Raw genomic sequence first — 24,120 nt, forward strand, 5'->3', positions numbered from 1 at the left:
CTAAGCACATTCCTAGTTTTCTATAAAATGTGCATGCGTAGCCATTTGCCAGATACTTCCCTTCACATGGGTCCCTTTACAAGCAGGAAAGCATGATTGGAAACAGTCCTCAGACTAAAGAAAGACAGAATATTAGCCAGCATCAGAAGTTGTATATCAGCACTTTTGGGAAGTGCATGAACTACCATCAGTAAAGTCTCTTCTGTGAAGACATCCCTTGCAGTATGGCCCAATGTGACCCTTTTCCTCCTGATAGACACATATGATGCACTGCTTACCAAATGTGTGAGCTTCATGTTTCAGATCCAGGAGAACACAGTACGCCAGCCACTACAGTGGAACACCCTCATCTGGAGAGACTCCATCATGACAGGCTGGTAACTTGAAGGGAAATCTTCACTCCTGTGAGAGGTTAATGATTTGCAGGGTGACGTAGAAAGGGCTAAAGGCCTTTCCAAGGTTCACTGGCTGGGGATTATGTGGAAGCGTCAGCATCCTTCTCACCCCTCCCTATCCTGACATACACGTGAATATCTAGAACCCCCCCATACAGCAACGAAGATGATGGAGATCACAGAACTCCAGAGTGAGTATGAACATGTCCCCTAGCCTAGAGGCAGGGGTTACTTATTTATATAGCAGCAGTGTCAGGTTAACTAAGAAAGAGTAATTAGGTCTAAACAGGATTTCTCTTTGCCAACTCATCTACTTTTTTAGGTTCTGGCACCATTGCTGTCATTAAAAAAAAAAAAAAAAACCCTGCAGATTACAGAATGTGCCCTTGGGCAGAGAACTAAACTAACATCTTTGCTTCTGTGCCCAGAGGACAAGAGCCAGATGTTTCCAGTATAATTTCTGACAGTCATACACCACCAGCACCTGGTAGTGTGCATCAACCCAACAGGTAGTGTGTCCCTAGGAAAGGCCATCAGGGGGTGCTGCATGGTCACACCTGTGAGGCATCAGCAGCCTCTACACTTCAAACAACAGGGGCTGAAGCTAGAGCTGTAATGGGAGCAGGGCTTGTATAACACCGGCATAGCTTTGTGTTGGACACCTGCTCACTATCTAGCCCTGCCTTACCCAGAGGAATCCTCCCATGAGTGCCAATAATTACTGTAATGTCTCTGTTGTTCCTACTCAAGGGTGACAACACCAGGATTAAAAAAAAAAAATCTTCATTTTGTGACACAACTTCTATTATTTTGTATTATAGCCAGGCAACGTAGAAGAGCCCCCAAAGCCTAACTAGCTTTCACTTCTTATTTTAGATCCACTCACATTTGTCCATTAATTCTCGTACAGGAATGCAACAATTCTAATGCAAAAGTACGTGCCACAGGCTGAGGAGGGAGAGACAAGTGCCATCAAAACAGCCATCCTGTACTGATCATCAGAGGCACCTTTTAGACACTTGAGGCAGCTTCCTAGCCTTTCTGTTAAGCACACTTAGTCCTCTCAGTTACTTACTGGTCTCATCCCTGGCTATAAATTAGGTTAGCAATTTTGGAAGTCACCTAATGCCCACTGAGAAAAACATTCAGCTGGTTCTGAATAATGGAGTCATACCTGAACTTGAGAAATGGATGGACAGATCCCACTTTGTAAAGGGGGGGGGATAAAAATAGCAGTTCATATACCATGCAGGTTGATACGTGTGATTACAGCACCACCCCTTATCCCTGTGTATATGTAAACATGGCTGACAGTGTTGTGGAACAGGGCAGTTTAAAAGAGGCACCTTTTAAAGTTGTTATTCTCTTATATTTAGCAGTGGGGGAAGCACCTGGCCCTATCCAGCCCAGCATTTCTCCAGTGACTGTTGCTGGTGTCTTTGCCTCTTTTAGACTGTGAGCCTTTTGGAGAACAGGAAACTATCTATCTATCTATCTGAACCATTTTGAGGATTTTGTCTGGAAAATTCATTGACATAGTCATTGTAGTTCTGTTCAATCGTAAAGTTGTGCAACACCCGTTTCCAATGGGCACCATGTCACACAACTGCATTTGCACAACTTTACAATGAGTGGAACTGCCCTGGTTTGCAATGCTGTTGGCAGTGCTTACAGGGGCATAGATGGTACACAGAGGGTGCTGCAATCATTCATGTTATCCTGTGCAGCACTCCTCCAAGCAGGAACAGGTTACAACAGTTCTCCAGAGAGCAAATCCTGCTCCCTAAAGTGATTCAGTTCCTGATCATCTTCTCTGTTCCAGACTCTCCAAAACTTAAGTCTCTCTCTCTCTTACACATCTAGCCTAAAAGTGCTGTTTCTTTTAACTGAGCATTCATGCACTGCACCTGGCTGGTAGGGGAAGGAAGGGCCATCTCACACTCTCATATCAATTCCTCCCAGAAAGTGAAAGATGCATGCCTAGTTATGAGACTCCTATGATTTCCCCTTCCAGGGTGATCTATCAGCCATTAGATCTGTTTTAGAAACAACAACTAGCTCCCCAGAACAATTAGCCATTGATCTGGCTAACAAATGAGTAGACAAGCCAGCCTACAGTCTAAAGCAGTAGTTCTTAGCAGCACAATTGTGGCTGGGGATGCTGGGAAGTTGTAGTTCAGAAACATCTGATGAACCCCATGCTAAGAACGACTGCTCTAAAGACTTTATGGGGAATGCAGCTTATGACATACAAAGCAGAAGCCTTCTCTTTCTCTGCCGCCGCCGTGTTTAGCAGTTGAACTCGTCCCAAGTGGTCCTTGTTTCCCTGACTAGGGTAACCCTTCAGATTATTGTGATTCTAATTATATCCATTTCATCTGTTACAGAGATTGGTGTGGGTCTCGTGGGCTTTGGGATGTTTTTCCTCCTTTTTGGAGTGCTCTTGTACATGGACGCAGTGCTTCTGGCCTTTGGAAATGTAAGTTCCTCTAAAGCACCAGATGTTTCTTCCCAGGACAGGTTATGAGCTTGTATGTTGTGATAGTTGGAGCTAAGCGCCTGGAAGCATCAGCTCCCAGCTGCAATGTCCCATAGTGAACACTGGGGGGCGGGTTAGGGTCATGGATAAAAGTGCTGGACGCCTCCCCCCCCTTTGTTCTTCCAGTGTTAGTCTCCATTTTGTGTCTCCAGAGATGGCTGTTTGTTTTGGTCTCTTTCTTCAGCAATCAGCTACAGCTGAAATTAAGCTACAGGCTGTTTCACATTTGTTTGTAACCTTTTCTTTAAATAAACCCTTAGCAATAGCAATAGCAATAGCACTTACATTTATATACGCTCTGTAGCCTGAGCTCTCTAAGCGGTTTACAATGATTTAGCATATTGCCCCCAACATTCTGGGTACTCATTTTACCGACCTCGGAAGGATGGAAGGCTGAGTCAACCTTGAGCCCCTGGTCAGGATCGAACTTGTAACCTTCTGGTTACAGGGTGGCAGTTTTTTACCACTGCGCCACCAGGGGCTCTTGTAATTCTTCAATACTAAAGAACTGTCTCAAGACCTCTTGCTTGGCTGCTTTCTCACCAAACTGGTTTTGCTCTGCTATTTGGGGACTGAACTGCCATATCCCCCCTAAAGTGATCACATGAGAAAATTCTGAGCCCTTTTGAGGACTCTATGTAATCTCTATGTAAACCACTTGGGAACTTTTGTTGGAAAGAGGCATATAAATATTCTTTAGTAGTAGTCATAGATCATTGCAGAATTCAAGTGTATACACTGTGGAGACTATCCAATAAACAGTGCATGAAGCAAGAGGAGGAATATGGAATATTAAATTAGCTAAAGGTGATGTGCAAGGATAACACATGCTCAGGAGCTTCCTATGTCAACAGAGAGGAGGACGAATTCTTGCTAGGCAAAGAAACAGGAGAACCTTTATTATTTCCCCCCGCTGCAATGAAAAAGTTGCAGTATTATTGAGGAGGATATAAAGTTAATCTAATCCAACTCTCTGCATAGACGATTGGCCTTTATACCAAACACCCCTGAGAGAATATATTGTATAGACTGCCTGTGATATCACCTTAAGGGTTCTTCTTATCCTCTTCAGATCCTGTTCTTGTCTGGCCTGGCCATTATCATTGGACTGCGAAGAACTGTTGGTTTCTTTTTCCAGAAGCAGAAGCTTATGGGAACCAGTTTCTTTCTGGGAGGGATACTCATTGTCCTGCTTAAGTGGCCCATCCTGGGCATGCTTCTGGAGACCTACGGTTTCATTAACCTCTTCAGGTGATGAATTAACTAAAGCTTCACGGCTTCTATGAGAAATGGTTTAAACAGAAACATCAGGGCCAGGCCAACGCTGGGGCTACCCACTCCTGAATCCAGACTTGGATAGTGAACCAGGGGCATAGCCACCATTGGGCAAACAGGTTAAAAGAACCCAGGCCGCCGCGCCTCGTGGCCCTGACACATCCCCCGTGTCTGACATCAGATGCAGGGGGTGCTGGTTTCGCTCCCGAGCAGGGCCATGTAGCTCAAGTAGATTCTAGGAGTTAAATGGCCGGTGCTGCATTTGCAGAGCGGCCAGGAGCAGCTCTTCCCTGCCTTAAAGGCAGGGAGAGCCGCTTCTGGCTGCATTGCAAACTCAACGCTGGCCCCGATCTAGCTCCCAAATGGGGCTGTGTGGCCCTGTTTGGGAGTTGGATGGCCAGCGCTGCATTCGCAGTGTGGCCAGAAGTGGCTCTCCCTGCCTTTAATGCAGCACTGGCCTGGATCTAACTCCCGCTGGCCTGGATCTAACACCGCCCGCAAGCCTGGTGATTTCGACCATCAGTAGAAAGCGAGCTAGGTTCTCTTAGCCCGCTTTCTACTGATCATGGGAATATCATCTTTATATCAGTTTTTGGGGAGCAACTTTGAACTCACAGTAAACCTGTGGGTAAAGCCTGCTCTCTGGGAAAGCAGCTGGAGAAAAAAACCTGTTCAGGCAATCAGGGGTGAACGGAGAGGGTCCAACTCTCCTCACCCACCCATTTGCTTTAAGATTGAGTCACCATATCATCTATGTGACTGGGGAAGGGGTGCAGACAGAGGCTAAGCTTGAGGAGCAGCTCCTCACTTAAATTGTGGGGTGAGGAAAGACACTTTTGGTGGGAAGGAATGACAATATGGGTCATTAGGTTTGGCAGATGGAGTTCAGTAACTGAGGGGGGAACTCCTCAAAATTAAACGCTTATTGGGAGAGAGCTGCATCCCTGGACTGGGGAGGTTCTATGTTTAAACACATAGAATAAATGTCATCACATCTAGTTCCAGATGATAACTAGATAATTGGAAATGGTGCAGAAGAGGGCAACCAAGATTATCAGGGGCCTAGAGCACCTTTCTTATGAGGCAAGGCTACAACACCTGGAGCTATTTAGTTTAGAAAGAAGACGACTACAGGAAGACATGATAGAGGTCTATAAAATCATGCATGGTGTGGAGAAAGTAGATAGAGATAAATTCTTCTCCCTCTCACATAACACTAGAACCAGGGGTCATCCCATGAAATTGATTGCTGGGAAATCTAGGACCAACAAACGGAAGTACTTTTTCACCCAACACATAATCAACTTGTGGAATTCTCTGCCACAAGATGTGGTGACAGCCAACAACCTGGATGGCTTTAAGAGGGGTTTGGATAACTTCGTGGAGGAGAGGTCTATCATCAGCTACTAGTCGGAGGGCTGTGGGTCACCTCCAGCCTCAAAGGCAGGATGCCTCTGAGTACCAGTAGCAGGTGAGTAAAAGCAGGAGAGGGCATGCCCTCAACTCCTGCCTGTAGGCTTCCAGCAGCATCTGGTGGGCCACTTCCTTTCCAGATGATAATTTTCAGCAGTGACTAACAAAGCCTTTCTTTATCTGCAGGAATTTTTTCCCAATTGCCTTTGGGTTCCTGGGATCTTTGGTGAATATCCCATTTTTGAGCAAGGTAAAGCACGCTTTGGTATCTCATATTTTCCAAGGGAAAAAGGAAGACCCTAGCTAGGTGGTTTGAACTTAGGAAGGTATCAGTGAAATAGCCTTCCAGTAAAGGTATAAAGTTTTAGATATTCAGTTTTTGTAAACTAAAGGTCAAATTACATGTTATGTTAAATGCCTAGTTTGGTCCTGTGCATGTGGCTTTTAAAAAACAACTAGCCACAGGAATAGGGGACTAGAGAACAATCCAGTACTGCAGCACATGGAGATGGTATATTTAATTTCACCCTCTCCCAATCTGCTCTCAATGAGAATCACACCCCTAAAACTACTATTAGCCCAGGAAGGAAGTTTCCATTGGTGCCAAAGGACACCTCCTTCTCAGGGCTAATAGAGGTTTTGGGGAATATATCTGTTTGGGCTGCAGAGCAGAGTAAAAAAAGAGTGAAACACCCCCCCCCCCATGCCATAGTCCAGATCCTGATCAGCCACCACTTGGTATTTAGTTTTAAAAATCAAAAACAAAACACCCATACAGGGCATTTATCACAACATGTAGTTTGACCGTAGAATCCTTTCCAGCTTCCGTTCTAGCATAAATATAATATAATAATGTAATTAATTAATATAATTCTTTTCTGGCTTAAATATAATGCTATGTAGATTTTAGAATGATGGGTGGAATTTTATTTGCATTAGTCATAGACCATAGCAAAGAAATAATTTAAAAATCCAATGAAAACCAAATTGTACAATACACATACAATGCAGAACATTACGTGCATTCCAGAACCGAAGCCCATGAGTGTACAGCAGATAAAAGGTTGTGTGTTTTTTTAATGAATGGATGAAAAATGTTTATGAAAGATGTAAGGCAATGCCTTGGGAGAGGAGGGGGGCATGTTTGGTTCTGGTAGCATATGGAAGAGCTTTTGTAAAAAGTTAGATCAGAGCCCTATTTGTGTGGCATATTTCCGTGGAATAGGACTGTGAGGGCTGGCCCTACTTCTAATCTCCAACCATTCAGTTGGAGATTAGAAGTAATCTTCAACTAGAAAAACTAGTTTCAGAATAGTTTGGACATTGGTGGAGTGTGTTGTTGGTCACCAGTGATCATAACCAATAGGTGCCTATCATCTCACTCACTCATCATCCTCAGTTCAGCATGCATATTTACGCCGTATGCACTAGTTGTGTACATGTGCAATTTGCTCAGCAACTTGTAGTAGGAGTATCAAGATAATGAGATTTCTTCACAAGGGAAAGTCGTCTAACGTTCAGTGCATGTCATCTGAATCCTGCACATCCATTGCATGAGTACAGTACTCCCAGCACAAGAAACTCCTGTTCTGGAAAGGCACCAACTAGCCCTGTTGACACACTTCCACAGCCCTTAATATGCCTGTCCCTTGAGCTGTTTCCTCTCAGCTTAAACCTAGTTTCCTTTCCTGGGTGCTTTCCAGATTAGCTGCTCAACAATGGCAAAATGCTTCCATTCAGGCAAATCGCATTCAAAACATAAATAGCAAAGTGCCCAGCAGGGGGAGCAGTCTTGTGAAAACTAACAACCCCCCCAAACAGCAACCTTTTTATTCTGAACAGACAATGTTTTATCAATAAATTGCAGTGATTAAATCTGAAATAAGGCATCAGAAATGTGAACAGCACCCTGCTGTCAGCATAGGGACTGTGGTGTCACAACACAGGAAGTGTGGAAGCACACTTCAGAGATTCGCCGTGACCTCACTGCAGGGTCTAATCTGGAAAGCACCCAGATGGTGATCATGCTAGTGGAGACAAAGATACTGTCTAATTACAGTTGAAAGCCTTTTCTAATGGATACAGAGCCAGGCTCACCAAATAATCCTCTTCATTAAACAAAGCATGTTGCCCAGGTCAATTCAAATGGATGGAAGTTTTCATATTGGTTTGAACACTCTAGCCCTAATCAGACAGTATGTTGTACGAGTGTACAGATGTGTGCACATTCATACATGTTTTTTGTGTTCATGGCTGTACCTGAGTTCATTTTAAAAGTGAAACTGGGTACAGGCCCTTCTGTGTAGGCTACAGACAGGAAGTGGACAGCTCTACCTGTGTTCAACATATTGTGTGAATAACTGTACCTGCTTACAGATCTATAACTGTGTACACTGTACACTTATAGGACAAGTATTGAACATAATGTGTGAACAGGGCTTCTGCTGCAACTTTAGCTGTAAAAGTATAGCTGTTATTGACGGCATCTTACAAATTTTACTATTTACCTGATTTGGTTTACATTGTTCTTGCCCGGGTCATTGTTTTGAACCACAGCGTCGTTCCTTAAAGAGTTAGTCGTAAGAATGACTTCTTGTTTCAGCTGTTCCAGAAACTTGGAGAAACCACCTCCATAGTGTAGCTTGGATGAGTGCCCTGCAGCCAGAGACAGCTTCACTTCCTACAAGCAAACAGACCTTTGAAATGAACAGCCCATAGTCTTCACTGAGCCTTGAGTCATTTGTTAAAAAACCCACGTGTGATTGCCGGTCAGAGCATGCAGAGGGCGTATCAGGCTCGTGGCCCAGGAGGACTTGCAGAGGGATATTGACTGCATGAACAGTTACAATTACACAAAGGCTGAGGGCCCACCTACAGGTTTCACATGTTGCCAGTCCTTACACCAGTAGCCTCGTACATTAGAGATGTGCTCGAAATGCGATTCAGCATCCGAATCGCAGCACAATCCCTTTAAAACTGAGGGATTCCACAGCAACCATGCTGGCCATGCAAATGACCACTACGCATGCACGGAGGCCATGTGTGTGCCAGCACCACATGGGGGCAGTTTTGGGAGAGCGCTGCTGGCGCACACTGACAGCTGGGGGGACTAATGGTGGCAAGTGGAGGAAGAGCAGGGATGGACCTGCTCTCCTCCATGTTAAAGGGGCTGTGGAAGCCCTCAGTTTTAAAGGGATTGTGCTACGATTCGGACGCCGAGCACATCCCTATCATGCACTTCCACAGGTGACCACACCGGAGCTTTTACATCAAGGTATGAATAGGAAACATCAGTAAATGAACTTGGCTTCACATATCACCAGAGCTTCCTGGAGACAAACACACATTTAGGGACTTAATTGTTAGATTGTTCCCAACAAGAAACATCAGATGGGATCTTTACCTTCCAAACTTCGGTAAGCAAAGTACCCCAGTCTTTTTTCCCCCAACATACTGACATGGTGCACACACTTATTTCTGTTGCCTCTTGACACCTCTGGTCAAACATGTTCTGTGGGTCTTTGAAGCGCTACACAATCTGCAAAAAGACTCCGTGTTAATAGAAAACCTGGAACAGCAGGCTCTGCTTTTATCCCTTATGTACTGTTTTCTATTGGCAGGGATTTTTATTTTTTTTTAATCAGGGAGCACTGAAAGTGGTATCCCCCCATCTGTAGTAAGAAGTGTTACCATCTCATCATTCCATCACCTCATTCCAACTCTGGAATGTCTAGACCCTACCTATGAAGCAATCACATCTTGAAAATTTGAAACTGCAGAGACTAAAGCCCTGTTTAGCCATGCTTCATGGACATGAAAGCGTGCTTGTAAGCCCCTCCCCGGTATTGAAACCCCACCCCCACATTGTACCCAAGTGCAGTGTTTGTCTGAGGAAACAAATGTACTCGGAAAAAGATTCCAACCAGATCAGGAACACCAGTTTGTCTGAATACAGGCAGACACCGCATACAGGTACAGTTTGTCGGACTTAGAGGCATGCTGTTATGGATGCTGTGCTGGGCTACAGTGTCCATGAGTTGAATCACACCTGAACAGAGTTTAACTGTCACTGAAATGATTTTTTAAAGCTCCAGTTCAAAGAAATACTTTGTTGGGATTCTTGTGCAACTTGTCTTGCCTTTTCAGGCAAATTCAACCACAGAATTGCTTGCAATTTGGCTGGAAGAGAAAATAATATAAATGAGAGCTGTTAATTTGGATATCTATTTCTAAAATTTCTGCCTAACAAGATTGTTGAGGGTGTGTGAATTTTTCAAAATACCATTTTTTTAGTTTGTCATTTGAAATAGTGTATTTTTAAGAGAAGAATACCAGTTGATCCACCATGAAACTATTTTTCTATTTTGTATTTAACCCAACATAGAGATGTTTAATTATATAAAATAAATGATTTTTATTAAAAGGTCTTGCCACTATCTTGATGTTCGAGGAACATAGGAAGCTGCCATATACTGAATCAGACCATTGCTTCATCTAGCTCAGTATTGTCTTCACAGACTGGCAGTGGCTTTTCCAAGGTTGCAGGCAGGAATCTCTCTCAGCCCTCTCTTGGAGAAGCCAGGGAGGGAACTTGGAACCTTCTGCATCCATGCCCTAGGACTTGCATGCAAATGACCCCCTTGACATTTAATGAGAATTTTGAGGGCCCCAGGTGGTGTGGAGGGCTGGACTTCTGCCTAGTGGTGTGCATGGAATCATCTGGCCTGGTTCGGTTTGTGGCCGGACCGGCCGCAAATGGAACCAGGCGAATTCGGTACGGCCGCCATCGAACCTCCCCCCCCCCCCCGGTCCTGTCTGGTTCCGGACCGGTCTGTGAACTTTTTAAAAAAAATTAAAGTAAAAAAGTAACTATCTGTAGCCCCTTCAGGGGGCTTGCTGTAGCTGCAGGGGGATCCGCACAGTTTCTCTCTCCCTCCACCCACCCCCCGCCAGCCTCCCTCATCACTGCCGCAGCCAGGTAAACATAGTCTTTTGGGCCCTTTGGGCCTCCATAAAAGTGAGCGGCCACCATTTTGGCCGCTGTGCACATGTGCAAATGCCCTCTGTGAGGCCTTAGGCAGAGGGCATTTGTGCATGTGCACGATGGCCAAAATGGTGGCCGCTCACTTTTACGGAGGCCCGAAAGGGCCAAAAAGACTATGTTTACCTGGCCGCAGCAGTGATGAGGCCGGTGGGGGGAGAGGGAACCCACGCGGACCCTCCACCACCACCACCATGGCTACAGCAAGCCTCCTGAAGGGGCTACAGGTAGTTACTTTTTCTATTTTAAAATTTTTTTAAAAAAAGTTTTGCGGACCTGCCAGACTGGACCGCGGCGGTCTGGATCCAGTCCGGACAGAACCGTGTGTGTGTGTGTTTTCGGTTCAATCACAAACCCACGAACCCCCGGACCAAACCATCGGACCGCGGACCGGTTCTGCACATCCCTACTTCTGCCCGGAAATCTGGTCCAAAGGGCGTATCTGGCCAGGTTAAAGGATGCCATGAATGAAGAAACAACAGCAGGGCTCCTTGATCATATTAACATTTTAGTTCACAGTTCTGCAACTTAGAGCTTTGATAAGGTGCCCATCTTAACTTCCATGCCATATGATGATGGGATTTGAGCTGTCAGTGACTGACCAGGAGAGAGATCTTGAGGACATGGTGGACAGCTCATTGAAAGTGTCGACTCAGTAAGCAGCAGCGGTGAAAAAGGCTAATTCCATGCTAGGAATCATTAGGAAGGTGATTGAAAATAAAAATGCTAATATTATAATGCATAAATCTATGGTGTGGCCACATCTGGAGTACTGAGTACAGCTTTGGTCACCATATCTTAGGAAGAATATTGTAGAACTGGAAAAGGTACAGAAGAGGGCCAAGATGATCAGGGGCCTGAAGCACCTTCCTTATGTGGCTAGGCTAAGGGGAGACATGATCGTGGTGTATATAATTATGCATGGAGTGGAGAGGGTGGACAGAGAGAAATTTTTCTCCCTCTGTCACAACACTAGAACCAGGGGTCACCCAGTGAAACTGAAGGTTGGAAAATTTAGATCCAACAAGAGGAAGTACTTTTTCACACAGCACATAATTAATAAGTGGAGAATTCTTTGCCATGGGATGTGGTAATGGCCACCAGCCTGGATGGCTTTAAAGGGGAATTAGAAAAATTCATGGAGGACAGGTCTATCAATGGCTACTAGTCTGGTGGCTGTGGGCCACCTCCAGCCTCAGAGGCATGATGCCTCTCTGTGCCAGTTGCAGGGGAGCAGCAGCAGGAGAGAGGGCAAGCACATACCTCTTGCCTATGGTCTCCTCAGGGGCATCTGGTGGGCCACTGTTTGAAACATGATGCTGGACTGGATAGGCCTTGGGCCTGATCCAGCAGGGCTGTTCTTATGTAACAGGAAGAATCTCTCACATCACCTCAAAAGCTTGGAAAGTAAGGAGAGAAAGAGAGAGAGTCCATCATCTCCTATCAACTTAGTAATGCCTGAATGTATTTGAATCAAACTTAGTACAGTTGCAGGGGCACAGGGGGACATCTCAGTGGTGTGGTTTGTGATAATGTCATCCAGCTCAATTCAATATGGTGGACATATTGGAGGCAGCAATGGGCTAATTTGTGAACCGCCTGATTTGAACCAAATTTGGTACAGTCGTAGAGACACCTTAATGGTGTAGTTTGTGATGATGTCACCCATCCCAGTTCAAGATGGCAGGCGTGCAAACGTTTGAGGTTCCTCAATTTTTGTGAAGATGATAATGATCAATTAAGATTATAGTAAAAGGAAAGTAGGCAGGCTAAAGAACTCAACTTCTTATTTTATAACTTGGAGAATGGAGTAGTGCAGAGGCCAAGAGGCTGACTGTCCCTATTTGGATCCTGCCTTTATCAGGCAAACCCCAGTGCCTCAGGCTTCCCATCTGCAAGAGGGACTTTCCTGCCCTATAATGACTGTTTGTTTTTGTCTCTCTCTTCAGCCATGAGCTACAACTGAAATTAAGCTGCAGGCTTTTTCACATCCATTTGTAACCTTTTCTTTAAATAAATTGTTGTAGTTCTTCAATACTAAAGAACTATCTAAGACCTCTTACTTTGCTGCTTTCTCACCAAACTGGTTTTGCTCTGCTGTTTGGAGACTGAACTGCCATTCTTCCCCTACACTGCCAAGCTCTCTGCTGCTTCCATCTTCATAGGTGCTGTATTGTAATATTAGAGACTTTAACAAAAATGTAATTATTCTTGGGTGAATTTAATTATTGAAAGGAGGGCTATGGGTCTGGGTCCTAAATCTTTTAAGTACCTAGCAATCACCCTGGAGGCTTCTGGGGAAAGGGTGTCATAAGGTCAATAGCGGTGTGTGTGTGTGTGTGTGTGTGTGTGTGTGTGTTCTTTATGGTTTTTACTGTTTAACTGATTTTAAGGTTTTAAATGCGATTTTTTTATGGAATTTGATTGTATTTTAACTTTTGTAAACTGCCTTGGGTTGCCTTATGAAAGGCATCATACAAATTGAACAATAAATAAATAAACGAAATGGGCAATGCCTCTTTTGGCCCTGTGAATCTATGGCTTCTTTCATTCCAATGCAAGAGATTTGCTGTGAGGAGACTGAAGTCTTGCCCCAATATTTTTCCCCTTTTGTGTGTGTGCAGGGGCCGTGCTACTCTTCTCTGTATCATGCCAATGTTACTATATGTGCTACCAAAGCGAGCACAAGTCTCACCCCAATATAAGTCCATTTTCGGTCAGGTTAATTCAGATCAGGAGATGCCAACATCAACCTTCCTTAAGGAAAGCTAGGCAAAATCTACCTAAACAAGAGAAGGGAGAGAGAACAGTGCAGAAGGAATGCTTATACACAAGGAAAGTATGAAGGGAAAAAAGTTTGAACATCAGCACAAGAAGGAGGTGGCACAGTTTCTGCTTCAGGGGTGTCGCTAAAATGGAACAAGTGGCGGTGGGGGGACAAATGTCCCTGGGCTCCGGAGAGAGGGGGTCCACCACCGGCAGGTTGACAGCTCGCTCTTTGTTCTTCACTGCTGATATTGTATGAATATATGAGGTAACTGTAAGAAGTATATACTAGCTGGGCCAGGCACAGAGCATCTGCGCCTCTAGTTTGCTGCAGCCATTTTCTCCCCCCTGACACCCGCTGGCCACCACGGCCGTTTCCTGCCCGCTCACCTACCGGTGCTTACTTTCCCCACCGGCCAGCCAGCCACCTGGCCACTTGCCCTCCCACCAGCTGCCCCACCAGCTGACTGCCTCCTCCCACCTCCACTTCCAGGCCACCTCCTCACTCCCACCCTCTGGCTGGCCCACTAGCTCCCCGCCGCCGCCGCCACCCACCCACTGGCCCGCTGCCGGCTGCCATAGCTGTTTCCTCTCCCCATCCCTGTTGCTATCCAGGCAGCTGCGCGCAAACTCTCATGAGAGCTGCCACACATGGGGTTAGCAACAGATACGTCTAAGAGAAATAGAGAGAGAGAGAGGTGTTTGAAATGCTTCTGAGCCAGGATAATGTGTGTGTGCAAGCATGTGTGTGAAACTGCATATGTGGGGAATGTGTGATATTATTTGCATAGGAGCGAGAGAAAGAGCATTCCAAGAGTGTTGGTTTTTTTCATATCTTTTCAGGGAGGGAAAGAAGGTGGGACAGGGCTAGGGGCTCATCTTGGTTCCCTGTCTCAAGGCCCTCTCCAACCTTGCTACACTCCTGCTTTTGGTAATCTACTGGAGCTGATAGAAAGCTTGCCAATTTACACCAATTTGGTTCAAGCTGGAAAGGAAAGAGATTTTTTTTTTTTTTTTGCCCGGTTAAGAGAGCAATAAAGCACATTTGCCCCATTCAGTGATCAAGAGAAAGAGTTCTGCTGCTCTTCCTGAAGTAGACACATCTAGGGACAGGGATTAAAAGATGAAAGATGGAGGTGGGTCCAGCTTTGCTGATGTCACCAGCAGAGCATACAATAAAACAGAGGGGAATTCTGTACTTGAGAGAGACCTGAACTCTGAAGAGGAGCTGTGCCATTGCTTTGCAAAAGACCAAACGGAAGCAGCAGAAAAGGTGAGGTGCCTGCAGTAACTTGACAACCACATCTGGGAAAGGATCAAGGTCTGTAGAGGGCAAGACTGATTGCAGTCCTACGCGTGTCTACTCAGAGACAAGCCCCACTGAGTTCCAGGTAAGTGTGGATAGGACTGCAGCCTAAGACTGCAGCTCTTTTGACGAAACATGCAAAGGCTTGTGCTGCATCGCTCTCTATTGTTTTCATTCTGAAAGAAGTGTGTTGCTTTTTAAATGACATCGTTTTGCCTATCTGCATTTAAACTGTATGATAATATTCTACATAGTGCCCCATCTACGGCATTCCTTGTTGCTCAGGTTTCCCTCCAAAAGATTTCAGGTCAGAGAAAAAAATCTCTCAAAAGAAGCTGGTGTTTCACAGGAGTAGAGAACATCAGGTGAGCGCTCTCCAAAACTGCCTGTACCAATGAGTATTCCTGATAGAAAACTCCGCCTAGAAGTAACTAGTGTACAGACAGGACTACCAAATGGTCAGCTTAAAGCTGAAAACAATTATAGTCACTGACATACTGTGCAGTGAAGCATAGGTGGTTGGAACACCTCCTAAACTGCTGCATGGGTGTAACCATCATCAGAGCTGTTGTGGAACACAGCAGTTCAATTCCAGCTTAAAGTTGTGCAAATGCAGTTGCATGACACCCATTGGAAATAAAGGCTGCTGCATTACACAACTGCATTTGCACAACTTTAGTCAGAATGGGTCTGCTCTTCACCAGTCCCAATAGTATTTACAGGACTGTCCTTAGAGAGCCCTAGCGTGGTGCGGGGCCCGGGGCAAATCAGCCAGTGCGGGGCTCCCTTGAAGTTAATTCTAATGGGGGTTAAAAGAGTGGGGCCCGGGGCAGTCGCCCTGCTTGCCATGCCCTAAGGACAGCCCTGAGTATTTACACACATGTAGCAGCACGAGAGGTGCTCCAACCACTCACATTTCTCTGCACAATATATGAGCCAGTTGTTCTGAGAGTTGAACTAGTTTGAGAGACACATCACTTCCCATGTTATATACAATGTTATATACATGTTATACACAGTTATATACTCAATTTTTTTTGGTCCCATTCTTGCCTCTGGTCAAAGAGGTTTTGCAGGACTTTGAAACAATATAAAAACCTGCAAAACCTATTTACCAGGGAGTTTTCCACACCCGGCTTTTAGCCCACATCTCCGGAATGGAGAGGGTGCGTCCACATTTTGTCCAGATTTACCCCCAAAGTCCCTGTGAGCTACCAGGGAGCACTTCACACACAATTCGGGTTTTTCACTGTGTGTTAGAATGTAAAGGTAAAGTGTGCCATCAAGTTGATTTCAACTCCTGGTGCCCACAGAGCCCTGCAGTTGTCTTTGGTAGAATACCACTGCCATCTCCTCCTGCACAGTTTGAGATGATGCCTTTCAGCATCTTCCTATATTGCTGCTGCCCAATATAGGTGTTTCCCATAGTCTGGGAAACATACCAAAGGGGGTTAGAATGTAGCCCGATTTATATCTGGGGTAAAGAAAAGTCCACTTTTTGTGTCAGGTTTCCCCCCATTTTTTTTGGCAGCTTCAAACTCGCATAAAAGCCTTACAGTAAACCCACAGTAAAGCCATGCTGTCTGGGAAAGCTCCAGGGCACTTTCCAGACTAGCTGCTCAACAACAGCAAAATGCCTCCATTCAGGCAAGTTGCATTCAAAATGTAAATAGCTGGGGGAGCAGTCTCGCAGAAACTAACAACTCGAAAAACCAACAACTTTCTTATGCCAGATATATGATGTCCTAGCTCTATATCGCAGTGATTAAATTCTAAACAAGGCATTGAAAATATGAACGGTACCCTGCAGTCCACGTGGGGACTGCGGTGTCACAACGCAGGAAATGTTGAAGTACACTTCTGAGATATGACATGACCCCATTGCAGGGTCTAATCTGGAAAGTGCCCAGGTGAAAATGGGGTGAGGCTCTACACCATGAGCAGCCAGCAATCCTGCTTTCAAACCACCTTCAATTCTCTGCCCCTGCCCCTCGCAAAATAAATAAATAAAATAAAATAAAATAAAATAAAATAAATCTACTGCCTGTTTCCAACCTAATCACCTGAAAGTAAATGTAACTGAACAGGATCTATCCTCTCTACTCTCAAGCTTGTTCAGTGTAGTAGGGGCTGACAGCAAGCATAATCAGTTCATCAAACTCTGCAGGCATGGAGGATGACTGATCACAGCAAAGTGCCAAACCAGACATCTGTTTTGGAAGTCATGCCCTCTGAACCAAACCCTCTCTTCCCACCAGTTAATGCCAAATGGGCAGAGACTGGGAACTCCCACAATTTATTCTCCTTCTGCTCTCTCCCTTTGTGATCCATAGACATTCAAAGATTACTGCAGTAGGAGCTGTGGCAATGCCTGACTTTTCAATGCATTGTATGGTGGCCAGTATACATTATTATTATTTCTTGTTTACACAGTCAGACAGGTGTTATTGACTGGTTTGTTTTTATCCAGACATCGAGTCCTTCCCAAGGACCTGGGATGGCTGAATTTTATCATCAATACTGTTGGTTATTATAGATATCGTCGCAAGATATAGGCTGTTCCCAGTAAAGTTGCTTTTTGTAATTGGCTGATGGTGATTTCTGTGGCCCCTGTTGAGGTGCTCTTCAAGGTCTTTTGGAACTGCACCCAGGGCGCCAATTACCACTGGGATTATTTTGGTCTTTTTCTGCCACAGCCTTTCAATTTCAATTTGTAGAGCTTTGTATTTTGTGATTTTTTTCTATTTCTTTTTCTTCTATTCTGCTATCCCCTGGTATTGCTATGTTGATTATTTTGACTTGTTTTTATTTATTATTATTTCTTGTTTATACAGTCAGACAGGTATTGTTGTTGTTGTTGTTGTTGTTGTTGTTGCTTTTGTGTCTCAAAGTCTACAAGGACCTATGGGGTTTAATGTAGATTCACACTTTTTTTGGCTAATATTAATGTTCTGTGGTTGCAACATTGCAGCAAAGTAACAGGACAGAGGTGGAGAGGAGTTAGCCTGGATCGCTAATTTTGCTGGAGAAGTAGAAGCACTTCTCTCCTTGGCATGCCAGGCGCTCAAGTTGAAACCTTTCACTGGTGCCGCAAGTGAATTGAATGGCTAGGCGCCTTACTGGATGGGTGAGAAGTGTGCTATGGGGTGGAGCTGGGGGAAGAAGTCTGTTCATTCTCATTAAAAGTGGCTAGATGCCATGGGAGCTGGTGCATGTAGTGGCTCAAAGTGCAAAACAGAACATTCCAGGTTCAAATCTAACTCCAACCTTGAACTTGATAGGACATTAGGCACATCTCTATCTCTCAGATCCCCATCTGCTATGTGAGGGATAATGATAGCAATCTTTCTTACAGGGCTGTTGTAAGGATTAATGAAATAGTGTATCTGATGTGTTTTTAGAATATTGTAAAGTACTGTATAAATGCAAATAACATGGTGGTGGTGGTGTTCTTTGCTCAGGCACACAATCTGCAATTAAAACAAATGAAAGGTTCCTTATGGCAGGGCATTGCTACAGGAAAAGGGAGAAATACTTGGGGGGTTAGTAGCACCCTATTAAAATGTCCACCCTGGTATGAATTATTTAAAATGTCAAAAGCAGATAATCACTTTGGAAGTCAAGGATATGTCCCTTTGTTATGATCCCTTATGCCACAAGCACTATTAGGGGTGTGCATGAACCATTCAATGTCGAATCAGTTCACATCAAACTGGGCTGGTTCAGTGGCTTGATTGCAGACTGAACTAGGGCTGGTTGGGTCCGTGATCAAACTGAAACAAGCCTGGTTCAAGCAGACCAGTTCGACATTGAAGGGAGCCAGGTTGGTGGTGAGAAAAGTTATGTAAAGTCCTCACTGGCTGGCGAGGCTGTTGGTGCCAGCCCCCGACATGGGCACTGCCCAAGCATGTGGTAATCTGAATTTACCAATCTGCCCATGCAGCAGTGGCATGGTTGCAGCCTCCACAAATGCCCAGAGGCCATTTGCATTGCTATTGTAATTCAATTCAAATTCGAACTGAACCACAAGTTCTGGTTCATGCACACCCCTAAGCATTCTCCAATCAAGTGCTCAAGGCAATCACAAGCTAATTGTGGGGGAAAGTCCTAAGCAGACCATAATGTTGTTCACATGACTGTTCCTGGTAAGGAGGGGGAAGTGGGGTGGAAGGCAATACACAACCTACCTTCCCGCACATGAAACTTGCTATTCTGAGATTGTTCCTGCCACATGTCCACACAATCGATATGCGAGCGATTCACAAGTAGTGAGGGGGTGGGGGGAAAGCAGGCTGCAGCCTCCCACATCCCACAATGCACCACATGGGGAGTGCAGTGCATTGGGGAGATTTCCATGCTGCTGGGTGCGCTTTGCTCCCAGCTCTATGAATGCTTTCATACGACTAGGTTGTGGGGTAGAAGGGCGCACTCATGTCCTTCTACCTCACTATAAGCCTGGGTACAAAACCCAGTCTACCCTGGTGAGGAGCACCGAGATGGAAAGGGGGTGTTTTACCCTTTTTTATGAAGGCAAAGGGCAGATTCTTCCATATGGGGGTGGAATAATGGTCTAAGGGGCGGGCTTCAGTTCCAGACATTTCTGTAATTTTCTGCCACGAAACAAGCCATGTATAGGATATTTGGGATGGGGTTTTTTAAATTAAAAAAAAACACACCAACAATTTGTCCAATCCACTTCAATTTAAATATGCATATTCCTCCCACCCTGCACTACATCTCTGCTCAATACGAAAACCCTATGGTAAGCCAATCCCTAAATATTCAAGCGGTGGGGGGATAACCACAAAAAGGAAACCACATCATACCTCCATTACTAAGGCTGGGCAGCAGAGGGATAGCAAGGTTGGAATCAGGGGCAGAGCCACTATTGGGCCAACGAGTTCAAAGAACCCGGGCCACTGACCAATCAGGGGCTGCGAGAGTGGTCCCTCCACGCCCTCGACATCTGATGTCAGACGCGGGGGCGGTAGTTTAGCTCCCGAGCGGGGGCCGCGCAGCCCCTTCTGGAGCTCAATTAAGGCTGCCAGCCAGGAGCAGCTCTTCCCTGCAAAGGCCCCTTCATGAGCTAAAAGACTGGTGCTGCCTTCGCAATGCAGCCCAGGAGTGGCTCTTCCCTGGAAGAGCCGCTCCTGGGCTGCGCTGTGAACACAGCGCCAGCCTTTGTTTAACTGCCAAAGGGGCTGCGTGGCAGTTAAAGTGCAACTGAGTCAGCCGAACGGAGCCTCAAAGTTCCATTCAGCCAGACCACGCCCCCGCATCTGATGTCAGACTTGGGGGTGTGGCTAGCCCCAGCATCTGACATCAGAAGTGGGGGCGGGGTCAGTGGGGCTGCGGCAGCGGCTGCACACAGGCTGCTGACGGTCCCGCTCCGCCAGTGGTTGAAGTGGGCCCAGAGACAAGATTATAAAAGGCCCCCCCTTCACTAAAGCTCAGCTCATGAAGTAAAGAAATCTTAAATGAGGCTAATAGTGGTAACAAAAAGCATAGTAAAATATCTATCTCTATCTCTATCTATCTATATATCTCCTATGTGCCACAATAGAACATCATCCTAGATTATTTTTTTTAAAGTTTTGTAAATTGTGGATGATACAAGTCATTTAATGGTACTAGAGAAAGACAAGCTGTTCTGGTAGCTCCGGGTCTTAACACTCACATCAATTTGGAGGATGAATACAACTGAAGGAAGCCTGAGCGGGTGCGCAGCTGGGGAAGTCAGTCATGTGACTTGCCTCTGGGGGGGCCCAAGGCAGTGGGCCCCCAGACAATTGTCTTCCCTTGCCCTATTATAGTTACGCCCCTGCTGGGCAGGGCAGAGGGTCTGCAGAGAGCTCTGGTGCTGGACACTCCCTGCCTGCCTTCCTACCTCCTGCCTGCTTCCTTCCTCAGCTTCAGGCTTCTGTGAGGCCTTCATGAAGGCCTCTCTGGAAGCCCTGCCCACCAGCTGAACAGCTGAGAGGTGGGGAGAGAGCTTGCCTGGGAATCTTTCAAGCTGCACAGAGATACAAAAGAGTGGCTGCAGGGAAAGATAAGTGGCTGGGACTGGGGGAGAGAGGTGGGCAGGCTGCACTGCAGTGTGCCAAGAGTGGGGCCTGTGCCAGCGCAGGGATCGGGGCAATTGCCCTGGCCGCCCACCCTATGGACGGCCCTGCTGCCCATATGCCTGTTTCTTTTGCAGTCAGACATGAATTGGTTCTGATCAGACCAATGTTATTAGGGAGAACAGTCTAATGCATCAACTTCTTTAGTGACTTGAATCATTTTCCTGGGGCTTATTCTTAGAAAACGCATTTGATGGCTCGAATGGGCAGGAAACAAAATGAAAAGGCCACAGTTGATATCAGCAAGCAGCCCACAATCTCTTTTCTATTAAAATAATGGAATAAATACAATAATACCCCAATTAACACAAACCTAAAAAGTAGTTATGGATACCAAAAGGGGGGGGGGATCATTTGCAATGGCAAAGAACTTTGAAAGCCTGATGTAATTATCCTGAAGATGGATTTACATTGCTCCTTGAGATTGATGCAACCCAGTGGTGGAGAGGATTCTTCCAACAATGTAATCATCATCAGTCTAATTACTCATCCTGGCTTTGTTAATTTAGATGCTCAACAACCGATCTCTGACCCTCAGAATTTCCTCTGCGGAAGTTTAGGGCAATTGTCCCCAGCTGTACAGAAACCTATAGTTCTGTGATTAATAGATGATGATAACGACTCCTCACATGCTAATATTGTGTTTGAATAAGAATGTTTCCACACCCAAAGGAATATGAGTACAATACGAATGTGCTGTGCTGGGGATGGATAGGGCCAGTTGCTCTCCCCCTGCTAAATAAAGAGAACCACCACTTCTAAAAGGTGCCTCTTTTGCTCAGTTAGCAGAGAGTTATTTGCACATGGCTTCATGCATGTTGAGCGAAGACACATCGACATCCCGGCCCCTCCCCTTGGTTTTGGTTTTTACACGTTCACATGGCATGCCTCTGTGTTTTCCTTCTAGCCAAGGGGGGGGGATTACTAAAGAGCTATATCTACATTTCTAAAGAGAGTATCCCTCTCATCATGCTAATGATTCTACATCAGTGCCTCTCCCTATTTGCTCTGGCATTTTCAGAAAAATTAGCTTAAAACCAGCATTTTAAAGACCCAGAAATACCTCGAGATAAGCTAGAATTTGCAAGACAAAGCCCAACTTGTGTGTGGAGTGGGTCTAAGGGTCTTGAAGGGACTTTGGAGTAAGTTTGGCTGGTTAGTGAATGCACACACTCTCTTATGAAGGAGATTTGGGGCAGAAGCCCTGTCTGTAAAGCCTCCAGGGGAATGATTTTCATCAACCCCCTTTCCCTTTGCTGCCCCTGATGCCACAACCTTCATCACAGGGGGCATCACAGGGGGCATCAGGAGCAGCAGTAGGAGTCTAAGGCACGTTTCAGTGTCATGTGTAAAAAGGGTCCAAGTGAATGGCTTTTCCTCCAGCATTATTTCCTCTCTTTTATCTGTTATTTCAGGTCCATTCCAGCCCAGGATGAATCTGTTCGATGCCATGGTGCTGCTCCTGTTCTTCTTCAGAGCTCAGTTTGGAGAACCTGCAGACAGCTATTTCCCTCTGACAGGCCCCTGGCATGAAGGTACTAAGTAGGGTCAATTCTGATAGTGCTTGTCTTAAGGTGAAAGCTATCATTTATTTATCTAATTATTTATTTATCAATTATGTTTTTATACCGCCTGATATAGAAATCTCTAGGCAGGGTACAAACTTTAAAATATTTAAAAGTCACAAATTAAAATATAGGACAATAAAAACAATAGAATAAAATAACTATTTAAACAAGTTTTTACAATTATTAAAAATTTAATAATTTGTATTCATCATGTGGTTACTTTTATTCATCAGTAACCACATGAATTGGCCGTACAAGAGAAGGGCAATCATGATAAATGCTTCACAGACACCCAGTGCACACATCCAGAAATTGTTCTAAGTTGGATATAGGTGAAACTAGCAAGTAGCCTTCTAATGAGTCCAGCCATTGGTCCACCCAGCTCAACAATGAGAATTGACTGGCTACAGCTCTCCAGGGCTTTAGACTGGGTCTTTCCTTATACTCTTCTGCTGAGTTTCTCCAGGATCAGGAGTGTCATTTCAGTATTTTGATAAGGGTACAGTGTGCCATCAAGTCCATTTCGACTCCTGGCACCCCCAGAGCCCTGTGATTTTCTTTTGGTAGTATACAGAAGGGATTTACCATTGCCTTCTCCAGTGCAGTAGAAGATGATGCTGTCCTGATATATTGGGTGACAGAGATCATTGTGGATTCTGCCATTCACATAGCTATTTCTTAGGGGTGTTGCAGGGGTACTTGTCTCTTTAACAAGGTATTTCCCAGGCTCTTCACTATTTTCAAGAGCTCCTGATGGAAAGATAGTGCAAATCCTTAGGAACTGATTTCATAACCAGCTCCTTTCCTTTCCCCACATAATGAGCCTCCAAATGGCCTTAAAAGTCTCTCTCTCTCTCTTTCTCTCTCTCTCCACCCCCCCACCCCAGGTGAGTCTTCAAAAAACTTTCTCAAGCAGACCTATTGGCCTAATGCCATCCTATGTCCAGAAAGGAGATCCAGCTCTGGAAAAGCAGGTCTGAAATCCATGCCACCCGTTCTGCGTAAGCGGCAGGAGCACCAACTGCAGTTATGGCAAGGAATGCATCCAGTGAGAAGCAAAGTGATCTCTGTCCCACAGGGGGCACTGCTGGAAAAAAGGGAGAAGAACCTCTCCACTTACAACTGGAACTCATTCGGCTTAAGATATGGCAAGAGGCAAGCAACGAAAGCCAAGCTGCAATGATGAAAGCATAGAACAGCCACAATGGGGCTGAGGGTGGGGCGCTGCAGGGGGCGGGAAGAGGAAGCAAGGGAGAGGAAAGTGCCAAGTGGCACCGTAACGTGTTGGGTACTTCCTTAACTCCTCCATGGGAATAGAAGACTATACCACACAGCTTAGGAAACTTAATTCTTTGACGGTCAAAATACCATACCTCATGCTAGAATTTCAGTATATGGAAGAAACAAACATTTGATTTTAAAGTACAGATTTGTAGATAGCTGGCATTGTTTCTTCTTTTCCCAAATGACCATCATCATCATCATCATCTGACTCCTAACACTTTGTTTCCACTAATTTGAGTATTGTATCCATTCAAGTAAACCAGAAACAAACTGTACATGTCACAGTGTGAACTTTTTTCAACAACGATAGATTTTTTTGACTTTTGAATTTTAGCTACTTCCCTTGGAGAGCACAAAATAATTGTCCAGTGCAGCCCCACAAAGAGGAAATGATGAGACATACTGAAATTA

General features: G+C 45.2%; 2 protein-coding genes, 1 long non-coding RNA gene and 1 pseudogene across 3 annotated transcripts in view; 2 read left to right on the forward strand and 2 right to left on the reverse strand.

Moving 5' to 3' along the window:
• Window positions 1–362, reverse strand: part of LOC128323378 (uncharacterized) — a 40,890-nt gene extending 40,528 nt beyond the window's left edge. Inside the window, exon 1 of the long non-coding RNA XR_008306237.1 lies at window positions 279–362. This is a non-coding gene — a long non-coding RNA (uncharacterized LOC128323378). The remainder of the gene's footprint in view (window positions 1–278) is intronic.
• GOLT1A (golgi transport 1A) lies at window positions 345–10,045 on the forward strand. Its single transcript, XM_053246378.1, has 5 exons — window positions 345–586; window positions 2,783–2,874; window positions 4,007–4,185; window positions 5,809–5,872; window positions 8,225–10,045. The coding sequence occupies exons 1-5, from the start codon at window positions 562–564 to the stop codon at window positions 8,261–8,263; spliced, it is 399 nt and encodes a 132-aa protein (XP_053102353.1). The 5' UTR covers window positions 345–561; the 3' UTR covers window positions 8,264–10,045.
• Window positions 10,046–13,258: 3,213 nt separating this feature from the next.
• Window positions 13,259–13,349, reverse strand: LOC128325451 (uncharacterized; annotated as a pseudogene).
• Window positions 13,350–20,208: 6,859 nt separating this feature from the next.
• Window positions 20,209–23,620, forward strand: KISS1 (KiSS-1 metastasis suppressor). Its single transcript, XM_053246379.1, has 3 exons — window positions 20,209–20,227; window positions 22,273–22,392; window positions 23,313–23,620. Exons 2-3 carry the CDS (start codon window positions 22,290–22,292, stop codon window positions 23,606–23,608), a joined length of 399 nt encoding a protein of 132 aa, XP_053102354.1. The 5' UTR covers window positions 20,209–20,227; window positions 22,273–22,289; the 3' UTR covers window positions 23,609–23,620.
• The last annotated feature ends 500 nt before the right edge of the window (window positions 23,621–24,120 follow it).

Source organism: Hemicordylus capensis, chromosome 4, assembly GCF_027244095.1.
Source record: "Hemicordylus capensis ecotype Gifberg chromosome 4, rHemCap1.1.pri, whole genome shotgun sequence".
Classification (NCBI taxonomy): Eukaryota; Metazoa; Chordata; class Lepidosauria; order Squamata; family Cordylidae; genus Hemicordylus; species Hemicordylus capensis.